This window comes from Erpetoichthys calabaricus, chromosome 9 (assembly GCF_900747795.2).
Source record: "Erpetoichthys calabaricus chromosome 9, fErpCal1.3, whole genome shotgun sequence".
Classification (NCBI taxonomy): Eukaryota; Metazoa; Chordata; class Cladistia; order Polypteriformes; family Polypteridae; genus Erpetoichthys; species Erpetoichthys calabaricus.
The window spans coordinates 135,554,080-135,577,274 of record NC_041402.2 but is presented as its reverse complement, the minus strand read 5'-3'; the positions used below and the strand labels follow the sequence as shown (position 1 = coordinate 135,577,274).

The window sequence follows — 23,195 nt, the reverse complement described above, 5'->3', positions numbered from 1 at the left end:
CGACGCACTCCGCTCTTTCAAAAGACTAACAAAGACCCGAGCGAGCGCCACCCTCGTGCGGCCGACCCGCGCGACACTAGCGCTTCATTGATCTCTAATAACTTGGGGGCAGTATCCCTCCGCGTTACAAACTTTTCTCAAGCGTTACAGTTGTGGTACTTCGCCAGCATAGTTCTTTATTTACGTCTATACATGAGATTGTGGTTGGCATTATTTTATAAATTTACCTAAGAACCGTAACTCTCTCTATCTTTTTTTTTTATCAAACTGATTTTTTTTACAACGCGAGGCGTCACCTACATGGGGACACTGTTCGTTTTTAAAAGCACCTGCGCGGAAGGATACGCCCATTGACTGCCTAGTGGAGATTAGAGCACACGGCACTTGAGCCATTTCACAAGTCAGAGGCAGAAGTGATCAGAGCGGAGGAGCGGCGTGGTCACTTCAAAAGAGCAATTGTCGTCATTTGGAATTATTTATTTATTAAGGATACAATACCTTTATATAAACTTTTACGATATATATTTATATACAAATAGACACCAGTCTGTAGAAACCTCGCTTGGATATATGTTGACCTTAAAGTGGAATTAATACGAATCTGTAAAACAGAGCAGGAGGAATGTATCATTTGCTTACGAACCTAGTGTTTTTGATATCATTGCTCCCTTTCTCACAAGGTAAGTCCGGGTTTGGGTGTCAGTTTTTTCTTCGCGAGCACATTATCTTGCATGCCTTACTTTCAGAGTCGGAAGAAACTTCATACTTGTTCCAGGGTTGAACTTCTACTGATCTGTGAAACTGCATGATGTGATGTGTAAGAAGGAACTGGAGCGCACGTTTGTACTCCTGTTTCCCGTTTCATTTTTTCGCGAATTTGGGAATCGCGTGCCGACTGTAAAGAAGGGCACTTGTTGCATATTTTTGAACTAAGACTGAGGCATGTGTCGGGAAGTGTCTAGTGCAGCTTTCCAATGTAGGCGGAGGTTGAAACGTGAGAGCAGGCTACAGATATTACATTGTCTCAGGTCAACGTGTTATCACGCGGTCGTAAAGTCTTAATGTTTGACTTTTGGAAACTTCGAAGTAATATGCGAGGGAGAGTAGCTTGAGCAGCATTCGCATATACTGCTCCGCGTTAGGTCGTGAGAACTGAAACCTCAGTGGGGAAACCCGTGATTCATCTTCTCTTTTAGCAACTTCTTCAGTCTATAGGAGTGAAAGTTGGTGACCTGGTCCTAGTTTCGTCGGCTTGTCAGAGACATGTACCTTAGTACGTGCGCGAGTTCTCAACAATTCCCAAACGTCCGCGCAGTTTTGTTGCACATTTATGCGCGTGTCATACGTACGTTTGACAGGTATTTTAAGATTAAACATTAAATCAGACTTCTTTCCAGGTTACTTTAAAATTATAGAACTTTAAACTTGGCCAAGAATGCAAAGTGAAAAATTTTCCGACTTTATGCGGAAGAACATTTAATATTTGCCATTCTTTTTGAGAATTTTTCGCGTTTTGTGCTCTTATGTGATACTCTTAGGTTAATGCAATAAATCGACGGGAAACCGCAACTTCTGCCCCCGGTAATTATCAGAAGAAAGTGTCAGACTGGGTTTGCGCATTAATATCTAAACCACGGAAAAGTAATAACTGTTAAACAGAAAAAACACTGAGCATGACTTTGGAACAGATTTAGTGATTGTGTGCAACACGGAAGCACCGCCGAACTAGTTTTAAAATGAATAGGTGAGCACAGAACCATATGGTAGGGTTATCCGTGCCTCGCTAGTTTAGCGCACTGAGACACTTCAGAGAAGGGCGCAATTCACGACCACTTCCTATTATTCTTATTGTTATTATTAGATGTAGTACTAACTGTATTTGGACTTAAACATTTATTAAGCGGTAAAAGATTTTCAGTCAGTTGTGAGGAAGTTATAACCCCCATAAATATTCTATGGTCTCTTTTTCTTAAAGGTATAACCTGCACAGAGTCCGCTGGATCGTGCTTAAATGGTGGGAGATGCGATGACTTTGGGAAATGCAGGTAAGGTCTCAGATTGGTTACGCAAAGAACCACCTTTTGTCTCGCTATTTATAATACCTTTGCTAGTAATCACTGTTTTAAAAGCCTTTAAACCTGAAGACTTACTTTGTAGAGGCATTCTCCTTGTGTGATATCTACCATTGCTTTGCAGCCTTAAAAGTTGGAACGGCTTTGGAGTAAATGGTACACATCTGGATATCAAGCTTTGTCCGTTTTTTTCTTTATAAAGCCACTATTAAACTGACGATTAAAATGAATAAGCAGACATGAGAAGTGATTTGAGTACACGTTTAGTTTGTAAAGTAGTTATTGGTTCACCTTTATTTGCTGGTTACTGAACGTTTTTCATAATTTCACATTGTATAAACTCTGCGTTGCATCGGTAAGTTTCATATTTATTTTTCTCGTGTGACCCCATAATTTTTGCCAAATATTTTTTTGTTATTCTCATCCACTCATTTCTCTTAGGGTTGCCATAATTTTTTGTATTTGATTTTTTAAAATATTTTAATGTTGTTTATCCAATTCTTTCATCTGCACAATAACTCCCACCCACCCCCTCATGCAAATTAATCAGGCACATGTGCAATTTAGCAGACAAAAGCGGCGTCTCACCCCCTCTCTTGGAGCCGCTAATGAATGCGGGGCACTACTCTTACAGAAGTCTCATGGACGCTGGACGCTCTAAATCTCGCTTTTCTTTTCTTTTCATGGGGACGACAGCTGGGCTTCGGTCGAATCTCAGCGTCTATTGTTAGGGAGGCAGATTAATGCGCTGTGACTAATCGCTCTCTGGCTTCCCAGAATGCTTAGCCCCCCCCCCAATCCTTCGTAGCGTCTCACTCTGTTAACTTTCCTCCAATTTTCTTATGCACACTGATTTAAGTTTAAAGCACAGATTATAAGACACATATTTAGATGGAGAGTTTTCAAGTTTATATTTTAAGAAATAATCAGTTTCTGAAAAATATGGTTAGAATTTTGTACTTAGCTAAACAACTTATATAATTGCACTTAGGTTGTAGCCATGGGCTTTGTAAGTTTGTGTAGTAATGCAACTTTTATAAAGAATTCCTATCTTTGCAGAAGAAAGCTGCCCATATCTGCAGTTGGCACTTAATTATGGATCCTGGAAATAAACTATCTTGGCAGACCTCCATAGCTTAATTTTATCTGGCACCCAGTGCACCCTGGTCACAAAGCCCCCATTGTGTGTCTTTTCCCCCTCGGATTTCTCCAAAGAGAGACATTTCTTCAGAAGGGAAGCATTTTTCCGTTCTTTTAATTGTAGCTTTGAGAATGATTCTGTATCCAGAGTGTGATAAGAATCAGTAAAAGAGCTGAACTTTTTAGAACAAAGATTGAAAAAAATCTGTGCTGCTAATTTCAGATAATGTTAGAACATTACATGTTTCGACAAAAACTAGCTTTCCAGCCCAGCATGACATGTCAGTGCTGTTTAATATATTGCTTCCAAAACAAATTTCAATTAGGTCTTGAGGTCCCAACTGTATTGCTAGGCAACAGCTTCCAAGTATTTACAGTATTTTAAATGAAAAAATGCTTTGTAAAATTATTCAAAACATAGTCATGACTAGAGTTATCTTATGGTTCTGAATGTGCTTTGAAGCACAAGTTAAAATTTTTAGAAATTTTTATATCCAAATTTTACTTATGTTCTCATTTCTTTAGGATCACTTCAGTCTTGGTTGGAACCCAGTTTATAGACTTGCATAATGCTACTTGCTGTCTAATATTTAGTGAAAAACATCAGAATTATGTTTTCCTGTTGTCATTTACTTTTATTTTGTCCAACAAGTTTGATATGGGAATGACTCTAAGGATTAATTTCACTCAGTACTTAACTTTAGTGTTTTGATGGCTCAGCAAAGTTGTGGCTGCATAAGCGTAGAGCTAATTTTTACTTTGGGACTTTTTTTTTCTTCTCTGCCATTCAGTTCAGGTTCATATTCATAAGGCTAATTGACACTAGATTATTGAACAACAGTGGTCATAATGTGATGATGTGTGTTTGATAGTATCCTTGTTTGTTGATTTGACATTCTTTAAAACCTACTAGGATCTTTCTCAGAATCATTTGTTGTAATGTTATGGTGGTTTCCTCCTTCCATATTTAGTCAGTCCACAGAGAGATGGTTGTATCATGCTGTTGTGTGCACAGCTTGTTCTCTGCCTTGCTTCATAACTTAGTTCCGGCTATTTGTTTCTTTGTAGAAAAAGACTGAAAGCCTTTTCCTCTTCAAACAAAATTTCAATTCAGTTATGTAGTATGTATTGACAAAACGGAGCCTGGAAGGAAAAGGTGTAACCATTTAATCATTTAAGTAGTTGATATTGCGACATTTTATTGTAGATGGTAATGGTAGCATGTAGTGTGTCAAAAATAAATGCTAAAATGATACATTCCCTGATTTTCTACATGGAACGTTTCTTGTGTTCATTATCTTATGAGAAGCCAAACACTCTTATTATACTCATAATTGGTTATTATTAATTTGTGAACAGTGTATTATGGGTAGACTATTTTGAACAATGTGTTATGTTTAGTTACTCAGATATGTCACGCTTTCTCATGGGTGGGAGTTGAATCGAATTTAGTTTTGTGAAGTTTGACTTGGTTGTATGGACTGTTACATGCTTTAAATAAATTAAATAAAAGTTGAAAAAAAATAAGATATGTCACGCTTAAGCTATTTATATAAAATATATTTACATTACAGAGCCACACAGAAAGACGTTGTCAATCACAGACAGCAAGGCATGAAATTAAGCAAGTCCGTTGAAGGGTACACTCACAGTTACACACCAACACACACAATGGGCAAGATCAGACCTGCAGTTAGCTTAACTTGCATTGGAATATGGGAGAAAACCAGAGTATCTGGTGAAGCCCTACACAGACATGAAGGGAGTATACAGATTCCGTTCAGGCACTGGCTGGGTCCTTCGGCTTTTCTTCAAAGATGATACTTGTGCCGTTAATTGCAGTGTTACGGAATCCATTGAAGCATTATATGTTAAATGTTGGGCAGCATGGTGGCGCAGTGGTAGTGCTGCTGCCTCGCAGTAAGGAGACCCGGGTTCGCTTCGCATGTTCTCCCTGCATGGAGTTTGCATGTTCTCCCCGTGTCTGCGTGGGTTTCCCCAGGCTGCTCTGGTTTCCTCCCACAGTCCAAAGACATGCAGGTTAGGTGGATTGGCGATTCTAATTTGGCTCTAGTGTGTGCTTGGTGTGTGTGTGTCCTGTGGTGGGTTGGCGCCCTGTGTTGGCAGGAATTGGCTCCAGCAGACCCCCGTGATCCTGTGTTCGGATTCAGCGGGTTGGAAAATGGATGGATGTTAAATGTTAAAGGTTGTAGAAGATGAAGGCTTTAGCATCAGCGGATAGGGCCAAAGCAAACACTGTGACAGCAATTTTAACTACTTACAGAATAATCAGCAAGTTGATGTGGAAGCTAAAAATATTTTTTATGCTAATGAAATCACTGTGACCTGTAATATTTAAGCAGGCTTGAGTGCCTTGTCCAGTGAGCAGGTGAATAAAGCCCTGGGGGAATGCCAGAAAACTAATGAATCCACATTCCTAAAGTGTAACGTTCTGTTTCAGTATGTAGGCCTGGGGGATGTTACAGGTTCATTTACAATCTAAAACAGTAAGGGGGAGAGCAAAGTTGTGTAAAAAATGAAAGTTGAATGTTTTGTTTAACAAGAGCAGGTATCACATAAATGTACAGAACACCCCTGTTCACCTGTCTTGTGTCTAACTGTCTGGGAGTGTTGTTTACCATAAAAACAGAAGTCGTGAAGGGCAAAGTGCATTGAGACAAAGCTTTTCTTTACAGGACTGTCTTACAGCTGCACTTTTTATAGAGCAGTTTTGCATAGTACAGGTATAAATACTTGCCCATGACACTTAAAGTTTTAATTAGGGGCCAGAATTCTGCAACGTGGTTTACCTTAACTACTCATTTTCAGTTGACTTCTACAGAGAGCAGCATTTTTCTTAGTGTTTTGGCTGTTGGGTGAAATAGTAGTATGGATGAGCTGTGAAGGCAAGCTACTGGTAAATATTAGTGACGAGACACTTTCAAGCATATTATGTAGAGATTAACCCACTAAGGGATTAACCAAAAGCTTTAATTCTGAACTTGGGCACCAATACAGCTAATGACACAAATTGGCAAGTATAATTATATTGTTTTGACTTCATCTTGCATGCTGCATTCATTGAGATAGAATCAATGTAAGGCTGCTAAGAAATTAGAGAAACTACACATCATGTTACATGTAGTCCCATACTAAGATGAGTAAAGTTTTTGGGTATAAAAATTGAACTGAAGTGCTAGTAAGATGAAGCACAAGACAAATTCAGAGCTAGTACTGAAGTTCTAGTTCTAAACAGGAGCAGGGACTAAACAGAAATGTCCTTTAAACTTGTAGGATTAAAAAGATTTTTTCTGTAAAATATATGCATTGCAGTATAAAAATCCATTGCGTTTGTAACAGAAATGGAGTAGTGATACAAAACAGACACAAGTATTTGTAGATTCCTTTCAATTCCTTTGTTTTGCTTTGTACTGGGATCATTTTACCGAAGCAGCTTTCTATAGGTACACCATTTATGAAGTAGTAGTAACTATTTCTTCTCAGTGAGCTTTAAAGCTGCTTAATGAAATGTTTAGAGTGGAGTGTATTGGCTTGTGGTTATAATTCTTATTTGGTTTTGATTCCCCTTCACATTTGGAAGATCCCTTGGGGCCTATACTAGACTGTTAATGATGTGTTTTGAGTTAAACATTTATTTGTACCTAAAATTGTTAAGTGGGCTTTTAAATAGCCCACAACACATATACTTAAGATGTTTCTAATTATGCTTGAGAAACTTGGGTTCCAAATGAGCAGCTACCACTTAGAGAATATTAATAATAATGCATTTATTTATTAAAAAATAAAAAATCAAATCATGTGTTCTGGTCACCCAGACCTGAGGCTGAAAATTAACAGAATAATTCAGATGTTCTTAATCTCCACTTTTGACTATGTCCATCCATCCATTTTCCAACCCGCTGAATCCGAACACAGGGTCACGGGGGTCTGCTGGAGCCAATCCCAGCCAACACAGGGCACAAGGCAGGAAACAATCCTGGGCAGGGTGCCAACCCACCGCAGCTTTTGACTATGTACAAATGGATAATGGGCATAAAATATGCACTAGCATACTTGAAGGTTTGCTCCCACCTTAAGTGTTTCTTTGATTGCACTCTACCCTTAAGCCACATGCATCTGCCTGAAACACTGCAGTCTCAGCTGAAGTGCAAGGGTCCATGTTCTTAGTAATAATTATTTAGTTAAAGTTTTCATTTTCTTGTCACAGCTAGTCTTTTAGTGCCTACTTTTTTCGCAGGTAAAGGTTTGAAAAATGTGTAAAATTATAAAGGGTATATACAAATAAGCATAGTTTTGTATAGAAATTTCACTACCCTGAAGGATGTACTTGTGTAACAGAATATAGATGTTGCTGTTGATATCACCTTTGAGGTTAATCTACATGCAAAACTTCCTATTTTTGCTGTTGACATTAGGATGCCGGTTTCACATTTTTGGAGACTCTGTCCTTTTTTGTTCAGGACATTGTAAAAGGTATGTGTCAGCAAGTGACAACTGCATAGAGTGCACTGGAAATTAGGATTCACAGACTGGGATGTTACCTGCCTCTTGTGGTTGGTTGGTAGGGAGCATGCACTGATTTTACAGTGAGTTGTTGCACCCACCACATGAAGAACCACCCGGATTGGGACTTAAGTGCAGCCATGCAACAGGTGGCACTTCAGTACCACACTAGAACATTGTGAGGTATTTTTATGGTGGCCGGATTGCCAATCCTGCCGCCAACCCCCAAGTTTTCCCTGCAAATTGGAAGACCTGTTTGCAGAGCTGGATGCAGATTAACGTCATACCCAGTGGTGTTGGGTGGTAAATCCATTCTCACTGTTATATGTATTAATATGCCTACTAAGATGTTGTCAGTTACCTTCCATCTTGCAGGTTCAGTTGCTGTTGTGTGCTTCTTTGTTAAGTATTTGTTGACAAGGATTTATTATTTAGCCAAATAAAAATTTACTTTTCCTCTTGGCGTGACAGTGCTGACTATTAATTTATTAAAAACAGCATATGAATCTATGATAACATAGGAAAAATGTATTTTGTACATGACAATAAAAACTATATTAGTATAGTAAGTGCAAAATGAAAAATGTGATCAGGCAATTTACATTTGTATCTGGGCCTGGTTACAGATGTATCTGATGATTACTGAGTACAAATCTTTTAATAATTTCTTCACATTGACATATTTTTCTCAAAGATTCAATAAAAGTATACATTTATTATTACATTGTTGTGTAATATTTATTATTTTATCACAACCAGAGAAGAGTTAGATTGGAATCCTTTGGCATCCCTTCATTCTAATACTTGGTTAACTAACTGGGCCACTTACATGCATGTTAGCACAAGAGTAAACACAGTTTTAGTTTCATGATTTTTTTTAAACATGCACATATGCACTAAAACTCTTTCTTGGTTTGTTGGTTGTTTGCATATTTTTTTGTTGTTGTCACCAGCTTTCCTGTAGCAATGATTAATTATTTTTGAGTTGCACTAAAGAAGTCAACTGACTGGGCCTTTAAATTATTTTAGCTTCTTTTAGTTTTATTATTGTTGTAGAGCTGCTCTTTTTGATTAGAGGACAGACACACATAACCGAAAGCCCTGCATGATACTTGAAAGAATTTGATGTGCTCGAATTACTGGCTGAATAACTTTACCAGTCAGTGAAGCAAAGCCACAAAACATACAATACAAATTTTGTTTTCTTTTTGCATTCTTCCTCTCCAAGTCCGAAGTAGAGCATTTTGTTTGTTTGAGAATAAGCCTGCAACACGTGCAAGCCACTGTGAGAAAGGTGTGTCTTAAGATACTTTATCCAAAGAGTTTTTTTTTCTTTCTTTTCCTTTAATTATATGTAGCTATAATTCCTGAAAATAGTTTAGCTTGAAACAAAGTGATGTGGTTTTAAAGGCAGGTGTTGCATTATGTCTTAACATTGCCACTCACCAACTGCTATTCTAGAAATTAACTCTGTAATTTGTCAAAGTGTGCTTTTTGAAGAGTAATTTTGAATGAAGCAAAATGCATGATGCCAACTATATACATGACTGAGTGTTCTCATGAGGTGTTTAGGAGACCTTCTAAGATGCTTGTACAAAAGAACAGAATGTAAATGTAGCTTTATCAGAGAACTATGGGCAGGATGAAGCATCAGGCTATGTATTGCTTCTAATCCAGTATTTTGTGCTTCTGAACTTTCTTTTTTAGTATCACCATGGTTATTACCATGGGTTTTTCCAATGGAAACACAAAAGGAATACATGTTGAAATATGACTAAAGTAAGGGAATGAACACTTAGAAACATGGATTAAAAAATGTGATTGTTAATCCACATGTTAATCTCTGATTTCTATTAAAAGCTTTGACTTTATTTCCTACTTAACACTCTACAATATTTTGCTTTTATGAAGTCTAAAACCTAATTTATATGCTTGATACATATAGATCACTAAAGTTCATAATAATTTTTATTGATTTTATTAGTAGCATAATCTAGTCAAGGCCCAGTCATTGTGTGCACTTTGTTCTTTTACCACAAGCCAAAGGTCCGCTAGTAACTCAGTAAGGGTAGGCCAGTCAGTAACTCAAAAATGCACTTGTATGATTGAGTATGAGTTAGGCTTTGACTTGGGCACAGTGCTGATGAGATAGGCTTATGAAATATGCTCATAAATGCATTTATGGGTAGGCATTTGGATTGTTGATCTCGAGATTAATGAGACCAGCTGGGAAACATTTTGAAGTATGCTGTGATTATTATTGCATTCAGTGAAATAAAATTACTTCTTTGGTTAAATCAAAGTATTGATTGTAGAAAGGACATTATCACATTGATAAATATTCTTTCAATTTAAATTGAAATTGAATTATTAACAAATTGCATTGTCAAAGGAGATAGTGTCCTTCTTCAATATGCTGTTGCTCAGAAACAGTAAATTTTCCACAAGCTTTACAAAGTAAGTACTACAGTAATGTTCTTTCTTTACTCATTTAAGGATGGGTGCAAAATGTCTTTCCATTTGCTAGTTAGTGTTTTTCAATAGTATTCCTTGATCAAAGTAAAAAAAAGCCCTCTTTGTCATCCAGCAAGTTTTACTAAGTCTTGAATTTTTGAACCTGTATACTGTGGAATGTAATACTCATAAAAACTGGAAAGCGTTTCTTAGTTTAGAAAGTAGTTTAAATTTCAGACTCTGTGGTATCCCAATGTTGATCTTAAACTGAAAACCCTGAGAGTTTTTTCTTTTGTTGTTGTTTTACTCTTGTTTAATTATACACAAGCATGACTTTCTAATTTCTATTTGATTTCAGAATCTTTCCTAAGAGCATAGATTTCCCATGCATACTGGGATATGTGGAGGGAGTCATGTTTAGCAAGTGCAGAACCAGTTTCCAGAACATATGTGTCCTTGAGACAAGTCAGAAAATGGTAAAAATCAGAGCTGGCTTGGGGGTTGTTGTTTAGGTAACTCAAATTTTCTTGTATAGCTGTATCTGTAGCCTTGGATAACTTTTATTTAGTGCAGTGGCTACTTTTTTGTAAATTAAGTTTTTTAAAATGTAGAAAAAACAGTAAAGGCACATTTAAATTTTTTGTGAAATGATTATTTAAACACTACCAGAAATGATTTGTCCAAAAATGAAAAAGAGGAGAATATTCAATAGTATATCATGCCAAAACTATATTTACTTTTTAATGCTTTAGTAATTCAAGATATATTCAATAAATTCCAGTCAAGCTATTTATTGATTATTTCTGGAGAAGAATGATAATAAGATATGTTTTAGTATATCAAGTAAGGTTAACTTTCAAGCTAGAATTTTAAAGTCTACAGAATATTATTTTCCAATCTTTTCTTTCAAGTGTAGGAAAATTTAGTACATAAACTGTAAAACACCATTAACAGCAGGTAAAGGTTTCTCTAATTCTCTAACCACTTAATTTTCCATTAAACATTAGTAAGCACTTTTTTTGCCTTTATATACATTATGTCATTTACTTCTTTCATTTTCAGTCATATGTTCCCTGTGCCATTTTGTTTCAATATAGCTATTCTGTACATCCATCCACATCCACCGCCTCTTCAGTAAATGTGTGTTTATCAGAGAGGGAGGGCTAACTCTTCGAGTGACAGATGGCAACTTAGCATACTGTGGAGAAAAACATCACAGCTTCTAATAGCTGTGGGTCACAGGTCACAGAAACATCTGCCTCTAGTTGCTATTAGAAGGCACATAGCTACACTGAATGAAACCTGTTGCAGGAAATCCAGGCAGTGTGCAAAAAGTTGAATAAGGCAACAATAGAGCCAGATTGAGCTCTCTCCTTACAGCAGGAACTGGCATGCAACTAAATCGAAAACAACAAAGTACTTTCTTTGGCCCTGTGTACTATCTTTTTTGTCTTTTTAGTCAGTTCATTTGTGTTATGCAATAAATATTTTTATACATTAATTTTGAGCTCATGCTGGTTGTTTAATGGGGATACTTGAACACCGTAAATTTAATTTTCCTTTTCCCTATGTTCTAGGAACAACTTTTTATTATGTACTTGAATTTATACTTTAATGTTTTAAAGCATAAAACCAGAAGAAGATAGATATAATATGTGAATCATTGTAAGTTTAGTCTTTGTAGACAGTTTTGAGAATGAAGTGAACGTAATTATCAGAAATCCATCCATCCGGTTTCAGGGATGTAGTAAGCTGTCACAGTGCATCCTCTCACACTAAGATTTTTTCTTGACCTCTGTCATTAAATGGTACAGTACAATTAATAAATAACTTGCCATTGTTGCTGTTAGCTACTTAATTTTCAGAAGTCTTTTTGAAAATTAGAAAATGAAATGTAGAGTTATTTAGATGCATATGATATAAATTTCAGCCTATGCTCAGCATTATTCATTTCATTTCACTTTTTGCTGACTGTGTCTGCTAACATCATTTTGCTATTTTAAACAATAAATAATGACCATTCCCTGGACATGTCTATTCCTAGATATTTTTAGCCAAAGGTTTATTGACTATGAGAGTAGTGTGAAAAATTAGTCCAAAAGGTAAAGAGTGCTTTTTGTGTGGATGATTTGTGTCCTAGGGTTTTAGACCTAAGAGAGAGCAATTTTGCAGTTGCCTGCAAAGTGAGCCTGCCAGAGATGGTTCAAATAAAGCTAAACAGCAGAGGCCTCTCACAGCTACATGTCCACCAATGACAGGCATAAGAAAAAGCTTAAAATATAAATGCTAAATTCGAGGATATTTAAGTAAGTTGTAAGTGCCCCTGCTTTAGGGTGAAGTTATTTTTTGACAACAGTCTTTTACTTTAATTGATTCATTTGCTTGATGGAACATAAAAATCGCTTTTCTGGATTACAGTATATTTTATTTAAACGGCAACTTGAAATAACTCCTTAAGCATCTAGTTAGAAAAACACTTATTATTGACGAATTAATGATGTTTCATTAACTGAATTCATCAGAAGTTCAGACCAAACAAAGTGTATGCATTTTTTTCTTCAGTGGACTGGAGTTTTCATGTCCAAAAATGCATAAAATCATTCAAATGTGTCCAGAAAATTTTGTGGATTTTGTGTAGATACAATCCCCAGGGAGAGATTTTGCCATCAGTTGTTAAACTGCTCTGACTACCAACAGTTATGTGTAGAGTAGCTGGGTGAAAACTGCCTAAGTTCGTATCTGACATTAACATTTCAGACATAACAATCACAAGTATTTTTGGTTAGTCCTGATATGATTAGTCTGTGCTTGGGTTTTCCTTTCTTCAGACTTGTAGACTAGTCAAAAGGCTACAAACTTTTTTGTTTTTCTTTTTGACAACAAATCGTTTTACTATTGGAACATGAATTTAGTGAACCTGAAATATATGTCTAAAATTTTTTTCAGATCAAGTGCCCAAAGTAAGGCACTGAACTGCTACAATCTGTGGGTGGTGGGATCCAGAATGGCAATGCAATGTTGAGCTTTCAATTATTTTGCTTCAAGTATTATTTCTTCCAACTGTAACAAATTCTCATAGTGATTAAAATGTTTTAAAAACAGCGGCAAGTAAGAACCATAACTAGTATGTTTAAGAGCTGAATTCACATTCTGGCAGTTTGCAGTCAGCATGCCTTCAGTCAGGCTCTGAAAGACCTTAAGAACAATGGAGCCACTCATGAGGACAACATGTTGGAAACCCGCTCCTTCATTCTCGGCCGTGAGCAGCTTGGCTCTTTCTTTTAGCCCGGGCAAGTCCATTCCAGGCTTTGATTGGTGGCCTGGCAGCCAGCAGCTGCTGTCTACTCATTAACATGCACACCTGCTCCTTGTGGCCTTTGCAAGAGGCATGCAGATGCCCAGCGTCTTTATGGGCCTGTTGTTATGCGTTTTTTTTTTTTTTTGACTGGCGTAATCCCATTATCTGATAGATTCGAGAATCTTTCCTATTTTTTAATCATTATAAGGAAAAAAAGAATTAGGTTTGTTTTAAATGTTTTTTATATATTGTCTAAAAGCCTTTTTTTTGAGACAGATGGATGCTGCAAAGTCATCAGAGAGAGAGATATAGGAGATTAACTGGAAAGTTTGTTTTCTTGTAACCTCACTCAGATTATAAAAATGGAACAAACTGACTTGTAAAAAAAAAAAAAACAAATATGTAAAGTTGAGTAGAAAGGGAACTTTTTAAATTACTATTTTATAACATGAAAGTGTACAGCAGGATCTATTAGATGTGTTTATTGGATGGCTAGTCTACACCTTGTTGTTTTATTTCTTCAACAAAGCATTGACTTTAAAGTGGACCATGAGTGTAAATTTATTAAAGTACATTACACTGACTAAAGAACACTTGCAGTTGCCAAAATGTTCTTTGAAGCAAGGTGAGACGTCTGAGTCCCTCAGCAGGTGCTATCATACCTCTTAAATCTTTTTTGGAAGGAGGATGTTGGGGGCCTAATAAAGGAGATCGTTATACAGGGAGAAGTCCTGTTGCTATGGCTTTAGTATTCAGATATCATCTGATAGGAAAATATTTTGTCATTGCAGAAGAAAATGTGATGGTAAAAGTAAAAAAACAACCAGTGATGCTGGTACTTTTTATGAGATGCCAGTGCAAGCATTTTAATGGTGCTTTATCAAATCTCTCTATCCCCATTGAGGAAAGCCTGCCTTTGTTTTTATGAAGCCTTGATTGGCAGAGAGGAGTCCTTCTTCAAACTGTGAATGCAAGGTATTCAGGCAGTTCCTGGCTTTGAAGTCAGATAATATGAGCTAAAACTTCAAAGTCACTGAAATAGACAGTACCTTGTATTTTGAGTGAATAATACAGTTAAAGTCAAAGCCTAATGATTGTCTTTGTTTTGCAGATGATGACAAGTGGTTTACACTATATAATTTTTTTTCATTTTTATTTGCAAACAAACTCTTCATTTTTTTAACCTGAAAAGACTTTTAACTTTACTGTTTCCATGCAAAGCAAATTGAATGCTGCAGTTTGTGCATTACAGAATTCAGCTTTTGTCTAATATCCATTGGAACATAAGTGCAATCACATGTGTTTGTCATGTTTAGTGTGCACAGGAGAATTGTTGTTGTTTTTTTTTTTTTGGAACTAGTTCATAATATGGGGAAAATCATTTAAACTTAATAAAATCAGACAGTTTGTATGATCTGGCCTGTATGTACAGTATAGAGCTACCATTAAATACCAAAGCTTTAAGCTCTATCTCTTCTGGATGTTTCAGTTTAACAGCAAATCATAGCATAAGAAAAAGACAAAGTGGCAGACAATAAATTGGGGCATACTGCTTTGGGACTGACCCTAATTACAAAAGATGCATTAGTACAATCTTTAAACCTTATTTTCCATTAATATTTTTTGCAGAAGTTTATTCAAATTGTTGACACTTTTTAATAATTCTGGAACATTTTGAATTCATTGCCTTTAATCTGATAAAGTACTGTAGCAGTGTGTAATATGCAGTGTTTAAAAACTTACAGAGTTTAGAATTATAGTGTTGCATTTATTGTAACCACTAAGAGAATATTAGAAAATGAGAAGGAGGTCAATGTTTAAGACAATTTAAACTTGGTATTTCACCCATAAATATGATGTAGTTACTCATTCCTGCCCGGGATTGGTTCCTGCCTTGTGCCCTGTGTTGGCTGGGATTGGCTCCAGCAGACCCCCGTGACCCTGTGTTCAGATTTAGCGGGTTGGATAATGGATGGATGATTGGATGAATCTCTGTATCATATTTTTAAGACGGCCAAATCAAGAGTTAATGCATATATGTTAGAAGTAATCATATTGTCAATCATATCGACTGACCATCACAACATTTCACACCTGCCTGTACAAAGGGTGATATAATTATGGATCTGCTTTTTCTGTTCCTTGTGAAGTTCAGCTGTCTTTGTCTTTTTAGTTTCCACAAAATAATTTCACCATTAATTGTGCTCAGTAGAAATACCTTTTTTGTAATTGGTTTATGACCACAATTCCTTAAAAACAGTTAATTAAAATACTATATATTTAAACGATTAACAGAGTCATTTAATAAGATAATAGAGAATAAGTGAACAACTGGTTATTGAAATTATCATTGGCTTTGTTTAGTGAGATTTTCATTAGCAGCAGGTTGGGTTTCTACAGTTGCGCTTATCTGCAGCAGATAATGGCCTTTGTAACAGAACAGAGGAGTATGGAATTTGGTTTTACATTGTATTGGTAGAAAGAGAAATGCAAAATATAGTAAATAATTCATTGGAAAAATTAATTTAGGTATAGGCATATATCTTTGAAAAAGACACAGTGTCTTTGCTTTAATTGCATCCCTGTTGTGCTGAATGTTTCTAATGCAACAGTTAATTTATATCTAATAATCTCCAGTCCAGGGGAGTATTCATTAGATATGTGAAACCTTATGAATTAAACCAAAACAAAACATTGAGATTTTCATCATAACATTTGTTTAGAAAATTAAGCAAGGCAAATATAATTATTTCAGACTTTTGTGGGAAATACTAGTATATATAAAGTGTGAAGGAGTATTTCAGAAAGATCAGTAAATCTGAGTATAATCTGGTTTAGAATAAATGCTTTATACTGTTTAAATGTATGAGTGACAGCTCGGAGAAAGACAGCCCTTGACTGTTTATTTTTCAATGTCATTTTTTAGGCATGTGATAGTCCTAGCAAAACACACCCTGAGAATATCAGCACTGAGAGTTATAGCTCCTTTATGGAAGAAACAAAATCTTAATTAAATAAGGTATTTTATAGCGGCCAATTCTACTCATTCTACACAGCAAACTTCTGACCATCAGTGATCCCAGATGGATTTCTCTTACCATTGTTTTTTCAAAGTAGTGTCTGGATAGTGACCATCCTTTTATTATGGACTTGATTTATAGGCATGGTTAGCTCTGGGGAATGCAGGGAACAGGTGGTGAACTGGCGTTTTTTTTAAACCTCATCAAAGAGGATTCCCACGGAGTGTCGGGTTCCTTGGGAGCCGCAAACTGAGTGGCGCTTGTCACCTTTGTTTTTGATCAGCAATTATCTGGGTTAGTAAAGGGCACAACTGATGGGTGAAACAGCTTTTAAAATGTTGTGTAAAAAGGGTCATTTGCCTTACAGAGACCTGGCCAGAAGCTGAACGCATTTTAGTACATTCCAGTTAGAGTGGCCTGTTTTTGACAAAACATTTATGACTCTGGCACCATAAATCCTAACTTAATGTAAATAACTTATCTATTTATTTTAAATCTTTATTAAGCAAACCTATTTATTCAAACTGACAAACAAAAGTCAGGAGTCCATAATGGGTTCCTAATGTTGTTGTTTCATTATACTACATTTGTTTAAGTTTTGTCTATTTGCAAACATTATCAACAGAAGAAGCAGCTTTATTTAGCTCTGCTAAGAGATTTTAAGACCCACTGTCTGCTACCTCTCATCACAGAGCAATGTACTAGTTATTCATTAACATATATATGTCTGCATAAAAAGTATTTTTAATTGAGTCTCTTAGTGTAACTAGATTATAAACCTTTAAGGAGACTACCATTCAGTGAATGTTCAGCATTACAAATAGCAATAATGTAATTATAGTTTAAATGTTTCTCATGTTCACATGTTGTGAAGTTGCATAAAAAATACATTTTGAATGTTTTTATTCTTTCCATGGTCTTTAAATAATGAGGGTATTATATTTTCCTTGAGGGTAGTCTGTTGATCTCACTAATTATTTGCTACCATCAGACTTTTATGTAGAACTTAGGTTTCTGTTTGAAATCAGCAGTACTATTACTGACACTATTGGAAACCATTGGACATTATGAATTTATCTTGTATAACATAGTTCTGTTTTAATGGTTAAGTCATTTTTTAGAGTCTGCCTTCCAAAATAGTTTATACTGTGCAACACTGAAATCCTTTTCATATGCATTACAGCCCCTGGATTTCAATGTGTGTGTACTTTTTCCTATTGATATCTTCTTCCTCTTCATCTTTTCCCACTTCATTGTATGATTGATGACTTTTCCCTTGTTGATATACTGATTAAAAATAGGATTCTTTCCAAGCGGCAAATTCGTGTTTTCTTTTCATAAACCCTTGTTGTCTACCTTACCATAACTACAGGTTTCGGGTATTTTTTGATTTTTTGTGGTTAAATTCATAATTTAGCAGAGCTCTTTTATAAGATCACTTGTTATCCAGATCATTCTTTTTACATTTGTTTAACTGGTAGTAGTATTTATCTTCTGGCCAGATGAGAATATGACCAATTTGTAAAGTGCACTTTATTTTTAATGACTGTGCCTGTTAACTTTAGCAAAAATTTTGCTTCAAGTTATTTCCTCATACAGACCTCAAAACGCTTTCTTACTCTTTCATACAAATAATATCATTAAAATATACATTGTATCTTAACCACAAAAGATTAAAGTTTACATGTAGTTGTGCATGTGCAAGTTATCATATCAAAGATGCTACTTTATTTCCCATAATTTTCTTCTGAACAAAAAATGACTATAGTGTAATTAATATGTATTCTTTAAGGATTTACTATACCATTGTTTTTAGGTGTATTTCTGGATATGCTGGAGGGAGGTGCCAATTTAAAGACCCCTGCATGAGCTCCCCATGTAACAATGGGGGAACTTGTAACTTGATTGATCGTGGTAACGGCATGGACTTTAAATGTAACTGCAGACTTGGATTTACTGATCAGCTGTGCCTCACGCCAATCAGCCATGCGTGCCTGAACAATCCCTGCAAAAATGGTGGGACTTGTGATCTCATCTCTCTCAATGAATACAAATGTCGTTGCCCACCAGGTTGGTCAGGTAAGAAGGCATATGTGCTTATTTTTTACCAACCCATTTAAATCATGAAATAATTAAAGATGATTAATTTAAACTAAAAATGTGTTTATAGTTACTATGCATTATGACAGTAGGATACTGTACTGCTAAATGTTACCTGAGTGCTTGCACAACCTTTAACTATATCAATAGACAGTTGCACAAAAATTGGTTATCTTGTAAACATTCATGCAATTTGTTTTCCTGTCTATTTAATAGGTCAAATTTGCCATCAGCCTGACCCCTGTGCTTCTAATCCGTGTGCCAATGGTGGTCAGTGTAGCCCATTTGATGCTCACTACCGTTGCAAGTGTCCACCAGGTTTTCACGGACATTCATGCGTACAAGATGTCAATGAATGTGCATTAAATCCCCCCCAATGTAAGAATGGAGGTACCTGTCTTAATATGGTTGGCTCTTATAAATGCTCATGTCCAGTGGAGTTCACCGGGAAAAACTGTGAAATCCTTTATGTGCCATGCAGTCCTTCTCCTTGTTTAAATGGGGGCACATGTCGACAGACTGGGGAGACTACCTATGACTGCACATGTCTGCCAGGTAAGAGCTTGCTGAATATTTTTAAAATTTATTTTATTGAAAAGTTCAACATTGACCAAGAAGTCATGGTGGCATCTTTATTTGTTAAAAAGTATTTGGACTTTTGTTTTGGTTATACACATCTATGCAAACTGTATATAAATATTACTACAGAATACACTTATAAAGTTGCAGATTTAAAATTTATCTCACTAAATATTATGTAGACTTTGTCACTACCTTAGATAGCACATGAATACAAACTTAACTTTTTTTTCTAGAAACTAGGAGGTCTTGAATATTTCCTGTTTGGCCAGAGCAGATTACGTTTGTGAATTGCTAGAAAAGGAAATTGTCAGCAAGCTTATCTACAGGAAACATATGAAGACATGTAGCAAACTGACAGGCAGGGATAGTACTGTGAACTACATGGGAAAAGCCTTCATTCCATAGCAAGAATGGAAAAAAAAACGTGGTTACTGGCCATTCTTTACAGGCAGCATGGTTAAATGATGGACATTATAGCTTCAATACACAGCTTTGATAGAGGCCATTTTACATCTTGCTAATGATTCCTCCTGGGTATCTCTTGCCTGTTCTCCCAGTGTTCATGTGTGTTTCTTTTAAAAGTGTAAAGGCTACTAAATTATAGTAACTTTAAGTGCGCAAGACCTTCTGTGACTAAAAGTTTCCTTATCATGCTGCCACATTAATGTACATTTTGGATTATAAAGTTATGTAGCAATGTATGTAGAAGTCTGTGAATTTACATTTGAAGATCCCATTCCATAATCCAGTTGTTCAGTTCTGAGTCACCAAGCTGTTGTGTGCACTGTGCAATGGACTAATATAATTTTATTGTTCAAATTACTACTTTATGCCCTTTGTTTCTGATATGAGCTTAGGCCTTCCTCCATTCCTCATGGCATGCAGTGTTTTTTTTTTTTTTTTTAAAGATTAATGGTCAAATGAATTATGACCTGCTGAGCTCCACAAACTCAAGATCCAGGTTCATGTCAAGATATAGGCTTTAGGGCTTCAGAGAGGCCTAGCATACAGGGTAAGCCTTACCCCAAAATTTAAAGTAGACTTTCAAAAATTAGTAAAAACTTAAGTATTAAAAATCTCAGAAAGGAGAAGGGAACATGTGCAAACCATCAATAATAATAATGCATTTTATTTATATATCACCTTTCCCATATTAATAACAATGTTACATTGTATTTAAAGAGCCAAAGAAAGCAAATGAGTTCAGAATTCCAGATGTTTACCCTTAAACAAGCCCATGTCCTTAAACAAGAAGATAAAGAAAAAGGGAAGCAATTGCAGATTCAAAAATCCAGAAACCCACAAGAGATACATACAGCAGAAGTTATTAACTAATGTCACAGTACTAGTACTGTGTTAACCAACAGCGTAAGTAAGACTGGGAGCAATCTCACAGTTGAAGCATTAGACCTATCCCCAAAGGCTCAACACACAAAGGGCAAGGAATATAACAAATACAAACTAAAAAGATAAAAGATACATTTGTAAATATAAGTGCACAAATGCTTATTAAAACAATAACAAAAGAATACACAAAAGGACAAAGATAGTGCAGTTATATCAAGGTCAAGCCATTTTTTATCTGCCTGTTGTATTTATCTTATCTTGTGCTTTGTCAATACCTTGTTAAAAGTCAGCAACAGTTCGAATTTTGATTGCAGTGCACTGAAATGTACTCCTGAGATTGAACAGATTTTGTTTGTGATGGATTGAATCAGTGTATTACAGCTTGTAAGAAAGGCGATACATTGTGCCTGACCCAACACAGATTCACACGGAGGCACGTATAAAAATAAAACAAAACTTTTATTTTCTTCAGCTGGAGGGAACGTCTTCCCCGTGTTCCCCCAGCCACAACACAGTCCCAATACAACACACAAACGTATAGCACACTTCTCTCTCTTCCACCACCACTCTTCCTCAAGCTTTGTCCTCCTCCTCCCGACTCTGGCCAAGTGCTCCAGGTGTTTCATTGCCGACATCCGGCTGTACTTCCGGGTGTGGTGAAACTAATGCCCAGAAGGGTCCGGCAGCACCTGCTGCAGAACCCCCTGACGACACCTGCGGAACCCAACAGGGCTTCAGCGAACTCCAACCCCCATGAAGCCCTGGGGGAGTCAGAGGCACAGCTGCAACCCAGGGAGGCTGCCATCTAGTGTCCAGGGGGAGATACTGCACCCTCCAGGGTTGCTCCCCCTGAATATACAGTGAAGGGGCATCCCGGCTGGGGTCTGCCACAGGCTTTAGAATTGTTTTTAAAATGACATTCATTTTTGTTTCTTTATTTTGTCTTTTAGAAATGTATATCTGACTTTTATTTTTTGCAGCTTTCCATTGTGCCTTCCTTATGTCTGTGCAGTTATTCACTATAAAATCTTAGGTGATTATAAGGATAATAGTTTTACTGACTATTAGCAAATGTCTTCCATTCATGTACAATTAAAATGCACCATTACTCTACTAATTGTGCATCAAAATAGAGACAACAGAAATGTTTAATTCAGCAGGGACAACATTGTATTCTTAAAATGTAGCTCACAGCAGAGTTTATAAAGAAAAGGAAAAGGACATTCCTCTTGGTTTACATTGTGTCTAACTTTTATCTTCTTGTGAATAAAGCTTCATGCGTGGTGCCTCATAGTTTAGTCAGTCAGTAATTAACTGAATTGTTTCTGGGTTAAATAAACATTAAACCATTTATATTATGCCAGGGTTTCAGAAACATATCTTTCAGGATGCATCTCTCTGAGAGTTATATACGAGGGTCATTCAAAAAGTTTCTGCACTTTTTTTTAACTCTATTTATTAAGAATTTCAAAAACAAATTACATCACTTTTCTACATAGTTACCTTCGCTTGGGATGCAATTTTTCCAGCATCATACCAACTTTTTAATGCTAAATTACTACTCCTCCTGCCTTCACCGAAAATATAAAAGTGCGGAAACTTTTTCAATGTCCCTCATATCTGTCAAATTAATATTTATTTTACAGATTAGACATTCTAACAAAATATGAATTTAAAAGGTGGAGAATAAGGTCAAGTAATTCAGGCTGATCAATTATTTCTTAGTACAAAACATTTTTTTTTTTCGTTTATTGTGGTTGAGGTAATCGTATTCAGTGAACACAGAAATGCGATAACTAGATGAAAATTCACTTAGTAATTCATATGTAAAGTAATGGTTTTGATTTTTGTGCCTCACTAGGATTTATAGGTCAGAACTGTGAAACTAATGTGGATGACTGTCCAGATAACAAGTGCCAGAATGGAGGAACCTGTGTGGATGGAATTCACACCTACAACTGCCAGTGCCCACCAGAATGGACAGGTACATTCTCATTCTCTGCTGCCTTGTTTTGCAAAAATAATAGAGCCACATATCTAGTGAACTATGATAAAAGTGGGTTCTGTTTGTAACTGTAGGCCAGTACTGCACCGAGGATGTTGATGAATGCCAGCTAATGCCAAATGCGTGCCAGAATGGAGGTACTTGCCATAATACTCATGGTGGCTATAACTGCGTCTGTGTAAATGGCTGGACAGGAGATGACTGCAGTGAGAATATTGACGATTGTGCTAATGCTGCTTGCCACAATGGAGCCACTTGCCATGACCGTGTTGCCTCTTTCTTTTGCCAGTGTCCACATGGACGCACCGGTGAGTAACACTTTTTAAAACATTTACTGACTTGTAGTAGGTGGAAATCTTAACAACTGATAGTTATCACATATTTATGAAGTGCTTACTACTAGAGGAAAAAAGTTAGTAGCTCTTAGTTTGTTGACTCTTTTCAAATTTTCTCAGGCTTGCTGTGCCACCTGAATGACGCTTGCATTAGCAATCCATGCCGAATGGGCTCCAATTGTGATACTAACCCAGTTAACGGCAAGGCAATTTGCACATGTCCTCCTGGCTATACTGGTTCAGCCTGCAATGTAGACGTTGATGAATGTGCTCTAGGTAATCATTTTTCACATCCTAAATTGTTAAGGGTTTTTTTTT

The 23,195-nt window shown here is 36.4% G+C and overlaps 1 protein-coding gene across 1 annotated transcript in view; it reads left to right on the top strand.

Moving 5' to 3' along the window:
* The first annotated feature begins 397 nt into the window (after nt 1-397).
* Nucleotides 398-23,195, top strand: part of LOC114658135 (neurogenic locus notch homolog protein 1-like) — a 46,717-nt gene continuing 23,919 nt past the window's right edge. Inside the window, exons 1-7 of the mRNA XM_028810199.2 lie at nt 398-680; nt 1,976-2,045; nt 18,325-18,587; nt 18,825-19,163; nt 22,399-22,521; nt 22,617-22,850; nt 22,998-23,153. Of these exons, the coding sequence (XP_028666032.1) occupies nt 623-680; nt 1,976-2,045; nt 18,325-18,587; nt 18,825-19,163; nt 22,399-22,521; nt 22,617-22,850; nt 22,998-23,153 (1,243 nt within the window). The 5' untranslated portion in view covers nt 398-622. The remainder of the gene's footprint in view (nt 681-1,975; nt 2,046-18,324; nt 18,588-18,824; nt 19,164-22,398; nt 22,522-22,616; nt 22,851-22,997; nt 23,154-23,195) is intronic.